The sequence below is a fragment of the Trachypithecus francoisi genome, unplaced genomic scaffold (genome assembly GCF_009764315.1).
Source record: "Trachypithecus francoisi isolate TF-2019V2 unplaced genomic scaffold, Tfra_2.0 Lachesis_group16, whole genome shotgun sequence".
Taxonomy (NCBI): Eukaryota; Metazoa; Chordata; class Mammalia; order Primates; family Cercopithecidae; genus Trachypithecus; species Trachypithecus francoisi.
In genome coordinates this window covers 20391503-20408562 of record NW_022681461.1, presented here as the reverse complement: position 1 = coordinate 20408562, position 17060 = coordinate 20391503, and the positions used below count along the sequence as shown (strand labels likewise).

Sequence of the window (17060 nt, the reverse complement as noted above, 5' to 3'; positions counted from 1 at the left end):
GTGCTGGGCTTACAGGCGTGACCCACCGCATCTGGCCTGAAATTATTAGCTCTTTGAGTTAGTTCCTAGTTTATATGTGGACCTAAGCATATTAACCATTTAGGTTCAGTGTCTTATAAATATGAATATCAGGATTGCATCGTTGGTGCACGGCTGTAATCCCAGCTTCTTGGGAGGCTGAGGTCGGATGTTGAGCCCAGGAGTTTGAGGCTGCAGTGAGCTAGGATTGCATGACTGCATGCCAGCCTGGGTAACAGAATGAGACCCCAGTCACTACCTAACTAAAAATAAATAAATTTCAGGATTATATTCCATATACCTAGGACTTTTTCGAGATTCAAATAAAATAATTCATGTAAAACACATCGTGAACTCTAAAATTTTTGATTAACCAAATGTATCATTTTTGATTATTCTACATTTGTAAAATGAGGTGCTTACCAACCAAAAAAATCCAAAGTAGATAGATAACTACTTAAATTTCATTTTAAAGGTTTAAAATTACTAGATTATTTGGTACATTAATAATGAATAGTTCTTTATTCATAACTTCATTGGTGTTAGCACCTAATTTAGTTCTATATTTCACAAGCTACTAAAGAGCACATAGTCATTTAGAAAGCTGAATATTTCAGTTTGTAAAAATGTTTAATTGATGTGGTAGAGGATTGAAACAGTTTTTCGTTTTTCTTGTCTGAGAATTTTAACTGTAGTTAAATTCTTCAGTGAAGTAGCAGTGCTAAAAAGAGCAAATCTTTTTTGTTTAACAGTTCATTCTTAGTCAAGAAGATATAACAACTATTTTTAAAACATTGCATGGCAATATATGGTATGAAAAAGATGGTAGTGCCTCACCTGCTGTAACAAAAGACCAATACATTGCCACTAGTGGAGTTACTACTAATGCTTCACACCATTCAGGAGGTATGTTTTTAAAACTTCAAATTTCTTCCTGCTTTCCTCTCTTTCTCTCTTTTTCTTCTATCTTCTTCCCTCTCCTTCCCTCTATCTTTTCCCTCCTTCCTCCCCTCTTTCTTCCTCCTTTCCTTCTTTCTTTCCTTCTTTTTCTTTAGTTTGGGCAAAATAAGATTTGTAAGTCTCTTTCTAATCAGCTAATTCCATTCAGACATCTCTAAATTGTCCATTAGTCACTGTGTTGATTTTTTTTCTTTGAAAGTTCTTAGTCCTATTGTAACAAAATTCCTCAATATATATTCATGTTTTCCTGACTTCCCTGTAGCTCCTCATTTTCCGTTTTTCTCCCCTTCCCCCATCTTCTCCCTATCCCTAGTGTGGTATATATCCCAAACAAATCTTTTATATTGATATTAGGAATATCAGAGTATTCGAGGTGCAAAGAGAGGCTCATCATTAGTAGATGGTGGAGTTTAAAAATATTTGGGGGATGGATGGAATGGAGTAGAAGGAAGCAGAGCTCAAAAAGAGGCTTCATCTAATGTTGGATCCAGTGTGCTCCATGGAATGTGGCTGGTTTCTGAGTTCAGCACCAGCACATACAGAGGGTTAGTTAGTCCTGGGATGACTTTGCTGCATAAGCATAAAGTTTTCATTCTGGCATTATAGGGGATCCTCAGACTTACTTACCTCAAAATGAAACCTGCTAGTTCACAAGACTCACCTTTGCAAAGCCCTAAGGTATTACACAGCATTTTAACTCAGAGAATCCTAACAGAAAAACAGCTTTACATTTACAGCATTGTAGGAAACCCCACCCTTACTAGCTGGAATAATGAAACCAGTCCTTTATTGTTAAATATGAATGGTCAGATATGAAGAAACTTTAAAAAACCCAAGCATGAATGAAACTAAGATAAACAGAATAGTGTTTTCTGAAGGAAACAGATAGTTGAGGTGACAGAAAAGGAAGCAGACAAAAAACAAACTCTGACATTCTAAGAGGATTTTGAGAAGATAGTATAAGAAATGGATCCCACTAGCACCACCAGCTCATCCAAGCATAGGAGAGTTGCTGGTAATCTAAATATTATTGCTGAAAATTTGAAACAAAAACACTAAACATGGAATTAGAAGTATTGAGTTGGAATATTTGGTTGAGGCAATCTCCCATGACAGAGAAGAAAAAAGCACAGGGTGGAAAATGTGATCAAACTTAAGAGTGATGTTTTAGTTCAGAAAGTCCAATTCCAGAATCCGTGTTAGAGAAGAAATCATTGAGGAAATGGAAGGTAATTCTTTAAAGAAGGTAGTACTCTCCTTTTATCTGCAGGGAATGTGTTCCAAGACCCCAGTTGATGCCTGAAACTTTGGGTATTACCTATGTTTGGATAGTACCCAAACTATCTTTTTTCCTATACATACATATGTGTGATAAAGTTTAATTTATAAATTAGGCACACTAAGAGTTGAACAACAACTAATAGAACAATTTTAACAATATACTGTAATAAAAGTTATGTGAATGTGGTCTGTCTCTCAAAGTATCTTAATATTTTCAGACGCCAGTTGATCTGACTGCAGGTAATTGAAAGTGCAGGTAAGGGAGAACTGCTGTAAACTGTCCAGACCTAAGTAAATATTAAAGGAAGCTCTTGGCTATAGTGAATCTACTGAGTTTCCAGCAGATTGGATAAACTAAGATTCCACATGCAAACACATTTTCATGAGATGTCAGAATGGTAAAGCTAAGATTTTTCGAAGTTTCAGAAAAAAACAGGCTGCCTGTCAGGAACTTAGAAAAAAATGATTTCGTGATTGATTTTTGTTGTTTTTATTTATCAATAAAACATGATGGAATAGAATCCCTGGATGGTAGAAGACAATGGAGGAATATATTCAAAATTCTAAGGAAAGTGGTTTTTGAAGCTCAGATTCTATACACAGCCAAGCCAATACCCAAAATGTGAAAAGAAAATAATTCTCAGATTTCCTGAGACTCTGTTTTCTTAGAGTTCTTCATACCCATTCCTAAAAGAAATTAGTCTGAAAATGTATTTCAGCAAGTCAGGGAATCTAGGAAAGAGGAAAATATGGGGTTAAAAAAACCTAGGCCTACCCAGGAGTGCATTGAAAAGGGATCTCCAAATTATCTGTGTGAATAGGCTAGAAAGTACTTAGCTTTCATTAAAAAGTAAATGAGAATGCTTTAAGGAAAGAAAAAAAAGCCATGTGGAAGAATGTCTTATAGAAGAAAAATAGCATGCATTCCACATAGTATGTAGAATACAGAGTTAGCTATATTATATAACTGATATAGAGAGGAAAGTGTTTTCTGTTCTTAAGAAAGAAATTTCTATACCATGGTGCAGAAGTGGACTAAATTTTGCATAATTTTGAGCCATTGTTAGAATGTGAGAAGAGAACCTCTTATTTTTCAGAGGTGCACTCATTGTGACAGTATAGCAGCAGAGGCAGTATTAGTGTAAGTCTCATTGAAAAATACTACGTGGTCATAGTTAAACAACACATCGAAGACTTCTTATGTAAATAAAAAAGTAAATGTTATGAACCGTGATCACTTAGAAGTAAAGACATTACTAAGCAAAGCTGTAAGGAGGAAGATGGTTCAGGGGAAACAAATAGTAAGGGCTTAAAGAGTGAGAGATAATGTCTGCAATTGATGTAACAAGAAATAGATGTTTGAATATGTTATTTTAATCGTTTTCTTCTGGAAATTTTTACACATATACCAAAGTAGAAGGAATAAGGTAACGAACCCACATGTATTCATCACCCACTTTCACTCATTAATATCATGTGGCTGCTTTGTTACTGCCCTCACTCTGCTCTTCCCCTTTCTTCCTCCAGCCTGTAAGATTATTTTAAAGCAAATCCCAGATATTATACCATTGAATGCTATTTTTCCGTAAGCAATAAGGACGTTACTTTTTAAATATAGTAACATCATCACCCTAAAAATTAGCCATGATTCCTTGAGACCATGAAGATATCCACTTAGGGTTCATCTTTCTCCTAAATGACTCATTACAAGGTTTGTTTTTTTTTAAATAATGATAAAAGTGTCAATTCACAAAGAAGATGCAACAATCCTAAATGTGTATATACCTAATAACAGAACTGTAAAATATCTGCAGCAAAATTGACAGAACTAAAGAAGAAAATACACATATACAGAATCATAGTTGGGGATTTGAACACACCACTCTTAGTAAATGATAAGATATGGCAACAAACTTAATTAATGTAATATAATGTTACACTCACTTGCAGAATACATTTTTGTTTTTAAGTGGTTCCTGGAATGTTTACATTCTCTCCTTCTGTCACCCAGGCTGCAGTGGCGCGATCTCGGCTTACTGCAAGCTCCACCTCCTGGGTTGATGTCCTGCCTCAGCCTCCCGAGTAGCTGGGACTACAGGCGCCCGCCACCACGCCTGGCTAATTTTTTGTATTTTTAGTAGAGACGAGGTTTCACTGTGTTAGCCAGGATGGTCTCGATCTCCTGACCTCGTGATCCGTCCGCCCTGGCCTCCCAAAGTGCTGGGATTACAGGCGTGAGCCACCACACCCCATCGTTCATAATATTTATCAGGAAAATTTCACATTTCACCAGATGAGATAAGTTGTAGAAGACTGACAACACCAAAGGTTGATGAGAATGTGGAACAGCTGCAGTTCTCACGGACTACTGATAGGAATGTGAAATAGTATAACCACTTTGGCAAAGAGTTTGGCAGTTAACATATACCTACCTTTAACAGAGCAATTCCAGACCTAAGTATTTACTCCCACTGCACCCCAAAATAAGTATATCTATACAAAAAATGACTCATTTAGGAATAAGTGTAGCAGATTTACTTATAGTAGCCCAAATCTGGAAACAACTCAAATCTTCATCAATAAGAGGATAAACTCTTTTCATAGAGTGCATGACTAGCTGTAAGAGTGAACTACTTACTTGTACATGGAACAACATGGTTGAATCTCGAAAACATTATGTTGACTGAAAGAAGCCGCACATAAAATTGTACAATCTGTATGACTCCATTTATGTGGAATTTAAAAATATACAAAACTCATCTATGATGATTGAAATTAGAATGGTAGAGAGGTTGGGGATTGGCTAGCAAGTGTTAAGAGGGAACTTTCTAGAGGGATATAAGTGTTCAGTATCTTAATTGAAGTGGTGGTTATGTGGATATATACACTTACCAAATTTCATCAAATAGTTCATATAAGATATGTGTATTTCATTGTATGTAAATTTTTATCACAATTGAAAATACATTATCTGGCATGATGGTACTTTTCTTTGAAGTTAGATATAACGAGAATTAGAAAGTGGTTGTGTTTTAATTTTAAGCTCATTTAATATGTGCATATAATGCCTTGATTCAAAATTTAAATGTAGAAAACAAATTTTGGATTCTTCTCATAAGTAGAAAAATTTTTTAAATGTCTCTTGGTTTTAGTTTTTTAAAGTAAAATTTGAATACTGAATTATGTGCCAGGTACTGTAGTATGCATTTTACATGTGCTATTTTACTTAATCCCCAAAACATATTCAGTGATTAGGTCTATTTTTCCTTGGAAGAGAACAGTAGTGGAAACAGAAGCATCAAAGGGAAACAGAAGCACCAAGTGTTTAATTAATATTCCCAAATTATTATGGAAAGAGTCCTAAGCCAGAAGTTAACTGAGTTTTACATGTTAATTTCCTAGTATTTTATTTTCTTGAATGTCATTTTACTATACCTGTTTAATTAATAATTCTGTTAAATCTATTTAAGGGTATTTTAATGAGCTAATTTTTAATATATTTTCTTTTATTAAATAACTTTAATTTTTTCAAGGAGCAACTGTGGTGACAGCTGCCGTGGTAGAAGTACATTCACGTGCCTCACTAGTTAAGACAACACTAAACATGAGCTTCAAAACTGATTATCTCACCATGGTGCTGTATAGTCCAGGTCCTAAACAAGTAAGTCCAGGAAGAAAAGAAAATGTATTTTCACTTGTGAAATTTGCATAGGTAGATGTTTTTAAAGTAAAAAATGTTAATATTTAACATGTATTTTGTAGTCTGTCCCTCTGAGAAAAATGGTTGATCTTTTTACTTTAATAATAATTGTAACCATTTCCCTTTTAAATGAGTTATCTATCATGTAGCTAATAATGTGAAAAATAAATTGTAAAATTAAAGTGATATGTATATATTTTTGGCCTTTCATTAGAGCCCTTTGGAGACAGAGAATTTTGATGTTTGTTATAAGCAGAGGCAATACTTTGTAGTAGTTCATATCATAAAATACACTTTAGACTTGTGTTTCTGTGTAATTTTGTATTGATTTCTCCTTTCATAGGCTTCCTTTACAGATGTTCGGGATCCTTCTCTGAAACTTGCTGAATTTAAATTGGAGAATATTATAAGTACTTTAAAAATGTATACAGATGACTCAACATTTTCTTCCTTCTCATTAAAAAACTGTATTTTAGATGATAAAAGGCCTCATGTCAAGAAAGCAACTCCTCGGTATGTATTGTAATGATGTTCTAAGGTTTTAATTGAGAAATTGTTGATATATTTTACAGAATTCATTTCCAGAGTTGCACGTACATTTTCTGAGTGCATCCTAGGTTCCTTAAAGCTTCAATTCAATCAACTCATAGTACTCAGTTAACATTTAAAATGTCCTGGTTCTATTATGTGCTATTCTTACTGAATAATTGATAGATTGGTTGAGTAAATAGAAATAATCAGTGCAATTAAATTGGTTTTTACATTATTTAAATTACATTCTCTAATATAAATTATTGTTAATCTCTGCTAATTGCAATGGGAAGTACATGAAAAATTGAAAAGAAAAAATATCCTGAGATTCAAACTCGTAATTTATTGAACATACACTTCCTAATTTATGATACATTTGTGTTTCAGAAATTTGTAAGTTCGTTGTTTGGAACACTTTATGGATCTTCCCAAGAGACATGACTTCTGAATGCTTTTTTTTTTTTTTTGTCAGTGAAAGAGATAAGAGGTCTTTAAGTTTTACTCGTATGTTTGATTACTTCTAAGTTACTCATGTAAGGAATTGTTACTGTATTTTCCAGAATGATAGGACTGACTGTTGGTTTTGACAAAAAAGACATGATGGATATAAAGTACAGGAAAGTCAGAGATGGCTGTGTGACTGATGCAGTCTTTCAAGAAATGTATATTTGTGCAAGTGTAGAATTTCTGCAGACTGTTGCAAATGTCTTTCTTGAGGCCTACACCACAGGCACTGCTGTAGAAACCAGTGTGCAAACATGGACTGCTAAGGAAGAAGGTTAGTTATTGGCTAAAATATTTAATATTTGTTTTATTGAAGTGCTACAACAGGGCTTACCTTGATTAGCCTTTTAGATCATCAAGGTAAATGCTTTAAGAAGTTAAAATTTTATTTTTCAGAGTAGAAGGAAAACCTTAATGTGTTTTCTGGGAGGTTGTATAGTTTGCATTTTTTTAAAGGTGTGAATATGAAACCTATGTTAGAATAAGTAATTGTACTTCTCTTCAGGCAGTAACATGAAGGAATTTGTCTAGTGGAAAAAAACAAGCAAGCGAATAATGAACCAACCATACCTTTTCACAATTAAGATAATATTCAATTTAAAGCACTCATTTATTTTTCTTGTATTTATTCCTAGCTTTTAACATGTGGTTTCTCTATTATCTTTTTGTAATATGTCATTTACTGTGGTATAGTAGAAAGAGTATCAAGTTGAGAGTTGGAAACTAGATTAGTGTCTAGGGTTTCCAATTAAATAGTGGAGATTTCCCCCTCATTTAAAAATGTTCTCATGCCTATAGCTTCTTCAAATCTTTACTAAGGGTTGTAGTTGATTCCTTTGGAATCTAAGATTCTTTTATTTTACTTTTTACTATTATTTCATTTTATTATTTTCTTATAAATAAATTATTCATAATATATAGCAAATATTTTAATTTATTAATTTATTTTTATTTGTTTTAGTGCCTATGCAGGAATCAGAGAAGTGGGAAATTAATGTTATTATTAAAAATCCTGAAATTGTGTTTGTGGCTGACATGACAAAAAATGATGCTCCTGCCTTAGTCATTACAACACAATGTGAAATTTGCTATAAAGGTAACCTTGAAAATAGCACAATGACTGCTGCTATTAAAGATCTCCAAGTGAGAGCCTGCCCGTTTCTTCCAGTCAAGAGAAAAGGCAAAGTCACTACTGTGAGTTAACTATCCAACCATCTGCTTAATTGTAAACTGTTTAGGATGTAGTGGATACCATTTTAGGAAACAAAAGCTACCTACATGTTTTCCAACCTTGCTCTGTAAAATGTCTTTCTCTCTGCTTAGAGAGCTTAGCTTAGAATGTTATTGACCAGCTTTGAAACTCTTTCGTTCTTCCAGATGTTGCTCATTATTGTTACTATTTGTGGGAATATTCTCAGTAAAAAGTTGGGTTCATCTTGATGCTTTTCAGTTAAGATCTTACTTTGACTTTCTAATCATGTCAATTCCAAATAGCTACTTTCTGCCAGTTGCTCGCTGTGTTGTTTCAGTTTTATTGTTTTAATTTTTTTCTCCCATTTGGATGTTTTTGCTCAAATAATGCGTTTTTCCTTGTCTCCATGTAACATCATTTGAACTTTCGGCCATTTGCTTTGACATAGTTCACGTTGATACTTTACTCTCTAGTAATCTCTTGGCCTTCCTCCTCTTTATAACTCTACTTAAAATTCATTCCTTTACAGACATCTTTTCAAGTGAATTGACACTCCCAGCAAATACTTACAAAAATATTTAAACTTCTAAAGGAGTAATAGAAACATATGTTTTTGTTTGTTTCTTTGTATTTTTTTCCTGATGCTTGGTATGCATCTACAGAAGCATAAATGTTCTAAACATTGTCACCATATAAATATAAGATGTAATTTTGATGCAGTGAATACATATATATTAGTTAGGATGTAAGATAAACTGTTGCCCACATTTGCAAGACAGTTGGCCCTCCACTAAGCAAAGAGAGAGAATAGAAAATGGAGGGTATACCAATTCTCTCTTAGGTTTTGACTTAGAAGTTTTACATATATATTTCTTCTGTTCACATCTTGTTTGGCTTGAACGAAGCTATATGACCACACTTTGCTGCAATAAAGGTTGGAGAATGTGGTATTTTTTTCCGAGCTACCTTGTGCTCAGATAAAACTTATGTTACTGTGGAAGAATAGAACAGATATTAGGTTCTAGAGGTCCTTCCTATGGGATAATTAAGGAGTGTATTATTAAGTAACTTTTTAAATAGTTATTTTTACTAACTCGTTTATTTGACATACCTATTACTAGGAAAGTCTTTAAATAGAAATATTTTTATATTTAAACATTAGTTTAGTGGTATTGATTTTTCTCTCATAGGTTTTGCAGCCCTGTGACTTGTTTTATCAAACTACTCAGACAGGTACAGATCCACAAGTGATCGATATGTCAGTAAAATCCCTGACACTAAAGGTAAATTAAAATATAATCATTTGAATATTCAGTGCACTTTAAAAAAGTAGAAAAGCCTAGAAAGTTATTATAGCGAGTCTTTTCCTTGTTAGGCAAACAAAATAGATGTATTTGTGTTTTTGAAAATATATTTTTATGAGATATTTATAAAGTAACATTATTTAATACACATTTTATAATGAATGTTATTCTGTATTTTATTATTTAGATTTGTGTGGTTAACATCTAATATCCCTAATAAATATTATTGAAATTATTTTATACTTCATCAGTTTAATAATATCTACAAGATTCGTGTAAATATTTTAACAAGTCACAATTAGTTATGGTAATTTAAAAAATTGTATAAACAATAGTTTCTACTATTTTGTGGGAGTAATGTTAATTCAGTATTTAATTTCTCATAATCCTTCAGCAAGTGTATTTAATATTTCTTGAAGTAGTATGTTTCAAAGTATTTTGTATAGGTTTATCATTAGTTTTTTTTCCATTTAGGTTTCACCAGTTATTATAAATACTATGATTACCATAACTTCAGCACTGTATACAACTAAGGAAACCATCCCAGAAGAAACAGCTTCTTCTACTGCACATTTATGGGAAAAGAAGGATACAAAGACTTTAAAAATGTGGTTTCTTGAAGAATCAAATGAAACTGAAAAAATAGCTCCCACAACTGAATTGGTACCCAAAGGCGAGATGATAAAAATGAACATTGATTCTATTTTTATAGTTCTTGAGGCTGGAATTGGTCATAGAACAGTGCCTATGCTTCTGGCAAAGTCGCGTTTTTCAGGGGAAGGCAAAAACTGGAGTTCCCTAATAAATCTGCACTGTCAGCTTGAGCTAGAAGTAAGCATATTTTTCCAGTTTTATAACAGATAATGATACATGTGGAATATTATGGAATCTTATGTAGCTATTTAAATTAAACTTATTGTAAATATGATGTTGGGTCAAAAACTTTTAGAAAAACGTTTTCAAATTTTGCCCTTGAATAAATTGCTTTTATGTATACATTCCTTTCACTTTAAAAGTACATATCCACATTAAGTTTATATTTCAACTGATTTTATCAACTTAAAGGTAATATATTATTCGACAGTTGTTGATTAGATTGAGAATTCTTTTTTTTAAGAGTTAAAGTTGAGGCTAGGCCCAATGACTCACACCTGTAATCCCAGCACTTTGGGAGGCCAAAGCAGAAGGATCGCTTGAGCCCAGGAGTTCAAGATCAGCCTGGGCAACATGGTGAAACCTTGTTTCTACTGAAAATACAAAAAATTAGCCAGTGGTGGTAGCTCACACCTGTAGTCTCAGCTATTCAAGAGACTGAGGTGGGAGGATCACTTGAGAATAGCTGGGAAGTCAAGGCTGCATGAGCTGAGATCGTGCCACTGCACTCCAGGCTGGGGGACATAGTGAGACCCAGCCTCAAAAAAAGAAAAGTTAAAGTTGAATATCTTGTTTTTTTTTAAGGATATAGACAGAATTTCTGAATATGTGGATAATATTCTCTTCTGATAGAAATATAAAGAGTTGGAAAGATACGCCTTATACTTTTATATAATGTAGAATCAAGGAAAGATGCTTTAAAGGGGGTTTTATCTGGACTAAATTGTGAAGAGCGAATATGTACTATGAAGTTAGCCAGGTGAGGAAAATGCTGAGGGAGTGTTTATAGGAAGCTACTGAATGGCTTGTAAACTGGTTTTCATATAGAAGAAATAACAGGGCTAAAAAACATGATGGGAAACAGGATGGAAGATCATTTTTAATTTAAAAAATTCTCTCTGTAGGTGCATTATTATAATGAAATGTTTGGTGTGTGGGAGCCTTTGCTTGAACCCTTAGAAATTGATCAGACTGAGGATTTTAGACCATGGAATCTTGGTATCAAGGTATATATATATATGTGTGTGTGTGTATATATATATATGTATGTATTTTAAAAGACTACTTTTTTAAAGAACAGATTTAGGTTCACAGCAAAATTGAGAAGAAGGAACAGAGATTTCCCATATACCCCCTACTTGTGCACATGTATGGCTTCCCCCTTTAACATTCCCCCATCAGTGTATATTTGAAGTCTGAAAAAATTTTCCAAAATTGAAAATGTTTATACCATACTAGACACTTTATTTTAATCACAGCAAACTTCAGGTTGTCTCATCGTGGGCCTTGCCCACATGCTTCCTTGTTTGCCCTCTTAATACAATTTTCAAATCTCAGGCCAATGTTCCCTATGCTTCTAATACAATTATGTAACAAGTATTATGTGCCAGATACAACAACTCTTGGAGGAAGATAGAGTTTTTATCCCTAGTTTGACTTGTGAAGGGACTGAGACCAGGGACGTTAAGAGACTTCTTGAAGTAATAATAGCTACAGAGTGGAAGAGGTAGGATGCAAATCCAGCTGCAGAGGGGTTAAATCCACTCTAAACCACTATACTATAATGCCTCTGTCATCTTCTTGTAAGTTGTTCTCTATCCTGAGTTTCCTTCATCCTCTGGGGAGGTGTATATGTGTGCGTGTGTGTGCAAGAATATATATTATTTGTTTGAAATATATTGTGTTTTTATATAATCATGAGAATCGGGGCCTTTAGATGGATGAAATTTTGCTTCTGAAGTAAGAGACTGCAGAATTACTCACATGTTTCCTACCTAATAATGACTTGGTCAACCTGCAGACAGATTTTCAGCGGCTTAAAGCCAGTTAAAGTAACAGCAGAGGTGGCTAGCTTAGCATGTTGAGCTCTTTTCGTATTAGATCATTTAATTTTATTTTACAGATAATTTAGATGAAGGATTTGAAAATGAATTCCTTGGTAGTTTTTAGGTTAGAATACACATGGTCAGTGGATCTGTGACTCCTAAAAAATGGTAAAGAGTATTGATTCTTATGAGCTCTAGGTTTATAAAACTGTTCTACTACTATTATCTGCCTTTGTAAGTCTCCATGTTTCTGTTCTGTATTATTAGCATGACCAATACATTAAGTTACTTTTTTCTGAGTTTTTATGTTGCTTTGAAGTATGTGCTTTTATATTCAGATGCCAGGTACACATAGTAATTCTAGGTCTTTATTTTTCCTTCTGAATTATATCTGCCAGTTTACTATCACTGAGGATGACATGATTTATTTTCTCTAATATTTCTGTCCTGTGTGACCTTAGCTGGCTGATGTCCAAGTAATTTCAGTAAGGCAGTAGAACTTACTGAAATTAGAAAAGATAAAATGTACTGATCTCTCTAATGTTGTTATTGAGATTTGTCTAGTTATGTTGTGTTCCTAGAAATAATTTTTTCTTGTATTTCTATAATTTATCATTTTAGATGAAAAAGAAAGCCAAAAAGGCCATTGTTGAGTCAGATCCTGAAGAAGAAAACTACAAAGTGCCAGAATATAAAACTGTCATTAGTTTCCATTCAAAAGACCAATTAAACATTACATTATCCAAATGTGGTCTTGTGATGTTAAATAATTTAGTCAAGGTAAGAAAAGAAATTTGAAACTTTAAATATTGAGATACTTGTCTGAGTTGATCTGTCTGTTGAATAAGAAGTTTAATGACTTAGTTACTTGTCATTTGTCCTCTACTGTTCTCCTTGTCATTTAATTTTATACATTTCATTTTATTTAAGATAACTCTTTCTTATTAGGCATTTACAGAAGCTGCCACTGGATCTTCAGCTGACTTCGTAAAGGATCTAGCACCATTTATAATTTTAAATTCCCTTGGACTTACTATCTCTGTTTCACCAAGTGATTCTTTTAGTGTACTCAACATTCCTATGGCAAAATCATATGTATTGAAAAATGAAGAAAGTTTAAGTATGGATTATGTCCGAACCAAGGACAATGATCATTTCAATGCAATGACTAGCCTAAGCAGCAAACTCTTCTTCATTCTTCTTAGTAAGTAGTTGCTATATTACCTTCCTGGGGCTTTTTTGTTTTAAATTACAATTTACATGCTATTTTACTCTTTTGTAGAATCTTAGCAAGGTTTTGTTTTGTTTTGTTTTGTTTTAATCTCCTTTCTAATAGGTCAAGAACTGTTTTTTGTCTTTGCAGTGTCTTGGTTGCAGTGTGTCATTACTAAAACTTTGTATTCCAAACTTTTTCTTTATCCACTGCATTATTCAGAGCATGGCAATTTACTGCTTTGTTGTTGGGAGGAAAAGTATTAGATCTCGCCCTCGTTCAGCTTTTATAGACCGTAGATGTTTAGATGTTTGTGGGGATTCTTTTATTCACATTTGGTATCACTTGATAGTATTCCACTAGTTTTGCAACTGAATGAATTCAAAGTTTGAATTCATGCAAATGGCAATGTTTAATGGTTTTAGGATTTGTAAATAGTTTTTTTTTTATGTTCTGCCTATTGAGATGAAGGTTTTTTCCTTTGTCTTTTCTGCTTCCTAGAAGTTTTTCATTTTTATTGGAGGTGAAATATATGCATTCTTAAATTATCATAATATGTAGTCATTGTGAAGTTAAATAGTCCCAAAGCCTCACCTACACCACTTTTTGATACTCTGGCATTTAAGTAGTTATTGAGGAGGGCATCATTTAGAAGATTAATTAGACATGGGAGGGTAGGCTACTAAAATAGCTTGTGCTTCTAGTTAGAAAATAACGTGTAACAGGTGTTTCAGGTATTGTCATAATGTTATAATTAATATTCTCATAAATTTTACCTCTTTTACATTTTTATGAATGGGATGGTAAATGAAATTTATGCAAGTAAGTAATTTCATCCCGATACAACATGTGTTTTAGGTAAATATATATAAAATTTTGTGTAATCAAGTCCAAGATATAAAGGAAAAGTGACACAAGTTGTTGGAAAAATTAAAAACAAAAACTGTAGTCACCTTGATATTTACCAGTGTCTACCAAAAGCTATTATGCTCTGGTTATTCTTACAGCAAGCCAGAGATCAGTATTCTTGTATTTTATAGTACTTGCTCTCATTACTCATTTTGGAAAGGTTTGCTATTGTTGTCTTGGGTTAAACTCCTGAATGGGATTTTTTAATGAACGCTGTGGAAATATATGGTGGCTTCTTAAAATATCCCTTTCACAGACTATATCCGAAGACTTTAGTGACTATTATTTATAAGTTTAAGAATCATCTGAAATTTCTAATATATAACATACGTAAAATTAATATTTAATGAATTATAATAAAAACTTTTAAACATGCTTATTTAATTTAGCACCTGTTAACCATTCTACTGCTGATAAGATTCCTTTAACAAAAGTGGGACGACGTCTGTACACTGTAAGACACAGAGAGTCTGGAGTTGAAAGATCTATTGTTTGTCAAATTGATACAGTGGAAGGAAGTAAGAAGGTCACAGTTCGCTCCCCAGTGCAGGTATGAAATGATCAATTTTGGGGGATGTCCTGTTATGCATATCTGTGTACTAATAAAATTAAAAAAAGAGAAAAACACCAAAGCAAATTATTACTGAAAGAATATAAACCGTAACAGAAATACAGCTGACATCAAAAGAAGAGTCACTACCAGCAGTTGCGCTACTCAGATATGACCAGTGGTAGGAATTTGTTTGATATACTTATAATTTTTTAATAGGAATATTTTGTAAAATCTTCTTAGGGTATTTTTTATAAATAAAATACTCATCAGTGTTTTGCTTTAGGTCTTTGTAATGTATTTATATCCTTTCTATTTGATTAGATAATTCTTAGAAAAATAAAATTTTACAGCTTTGTTGAGGTATGTACAATAAACTACATATATTTAAAGTTGATGACTTTTGACACAAAAATCCACCTTTGAAAGCTTCATCACAGTCAAGGTAATGAACACATTTATTTCTTAGAAAAATTTTCTATTTCCCCACTTTCCCATTCCCAGGCATCCACTGATCTGTCCTCATTGTACATTAGTTATATGGCCTAGGACTATACATAAGTTGAATACAGTACAGATGGAGTTTGACTTTCATTCAGAAAAATTTTGTATGTGTATCCATGTTGTTACATGCAGTTACATGTTGTTTCTCAGTAGTCATCTTTATATGGATATGCCACATATCCATTTTGAGTGAACCTTGGTATACGGTGTGAGGTTAAGAATTGAGGTTTTGTTTTTTTTTTTTCACCATATGGATTTTTTTCCAGAGGATTCTAGTTCCTTCTCATTTTTCTTTAAACTTGAGAATCAGGTTATCAATTTAACAAAAATCTGGATAAAATTGGCTTGTCTTTTAATGTTTTAAATTCTGATTACTCATTGGTAGTGTTTAGAAATACAGGTTATATTAACCTCTATTTGCAGTCTTAACTAGACTCACATATTCTAGTAGATTTGTGTAGATTTAGATAGTTACAATAGTTGCAAATGAAGACATCTTTACTTTTTCCTTTCCAATCTGGATGTGTTTTATTTTATCTTGTTTATATTGCCTATCACACTGGCTAGAATACAATTCGAGTAGAAGTGGTGATGTCTTATGTTTTTGCCTTGTCCATTCTTTCACCATTGAACATGATTTGTATTGTAGTTTTGTAGATGCCTTTTCTTACATTGAAAACATTCCTGTCTGTTCCTAGTGTGCTAAGAGTTTTTATCAGAGTCGATTTTTGTATTTTGTCAGATGCCTTTTCTGTGCGAGAGGAGGATACATTTTTTCAATTGTTAGTATGATAAATTACATTCACTGATTTTTTTAAATGTTAGATCAACTTGCATTCCTAGGATTAATCTCACATCATCATGACATCTTACTAACCTTTTAGTATATTGTTGGATTTTGCGTTTATATTCACGAGGGATATTGGTCTAGAGTTTTAATGTCTGTCTTTCTGTCTTCCTTTCTTTTCTTGAGTCTTGCTCTGTGCCCAAGGTTGGAGTGCAGTGGTGCCATCATGGCTCACTGGAGCCACATTCTCCTGGGTTTAAGCAATCCTCCTATCTCAGCCTCCTGAGCAGCTAGGACTATGGGTGCACACCACCACACCTGTTCCCCCATCTTGCTACGCCTCTCATTGTTTAACTTTTTAACTCATTAAAGCAGCAGTCCCCAACCTTTTTGACACTAGGGGCCTGTTTCATGGAAGACAATTTTTCCACAGGTTGGGGGCTGGGGCATATGGTCTCAGGATTCCTTTCTCAAGAATAGAAAGCTCCACCCATGTGTGTCCCTGTCTCCTGCAGGGTCACCAGGTTAACAACTATCTACACAGAAAAAACACCATGAGAAACAAAAATCAGGCAAGCACTCACAGTACTGGATTTAACCTCAGATCATCAGGCATTAGTTAAATTCTCGTAAGGAGCATGTAACCTAGATCCCGTGCATGCACAGTTCGCAATAGGGTTCACGCTCCTGTGAGAATCTAATGCTGTGGCTGATCTGACAGGAGGCAGAGCTCAGGCGGTAATGCTCTCGAGCCTGCTGCTCACTTCCTGCTGTGCAGCCCACTTCCTAACAGGCCACAGACTGGTACCAGCCCATGGGTGAAGTGCTGGGGACCTGTGTGTTAAAGTGTATTTAACGTGAGGTTTCTGTAGGCACCATGTAGTTGGACCTTGTGTTTTTTTTGTGTT

General features: G+C 33.7%; 1 protein-coding gene across 1 annotated transcript in view; it reads left to right on the top strand.

The window, feature by feature from the left end:
• The window catches only part of VPS13A (vacuolar protein sorting 13 homolog A), a 254826-nt gene that overhangs the window by 138239 nt on the left and 99527 nt on the right, over nt 1-17060 (top strand). The window contains 11 exon segments of the mRNA XM_033237043.1: nt 771-924; nt 5793-5920; nt 6303-6472; nt 7051-7268; nt 7956-8188; nt 9377-9469; nt 9965-10321; nt 11269-11370; nt 12811-12969; nt 13138-13393; nt 14701-14861. Coding sequence (XP_033092934.1) covers nt 771-924; nt 5793-5920; nt 6303-6472; nt 7051-7268; nt 7956-8188; nt 9377-9469; nt 9965-10321; nt 11269-11370; nt 12811-12969; nt 13138-13393; nt 14701-14861 — 2031 coding nt within the window.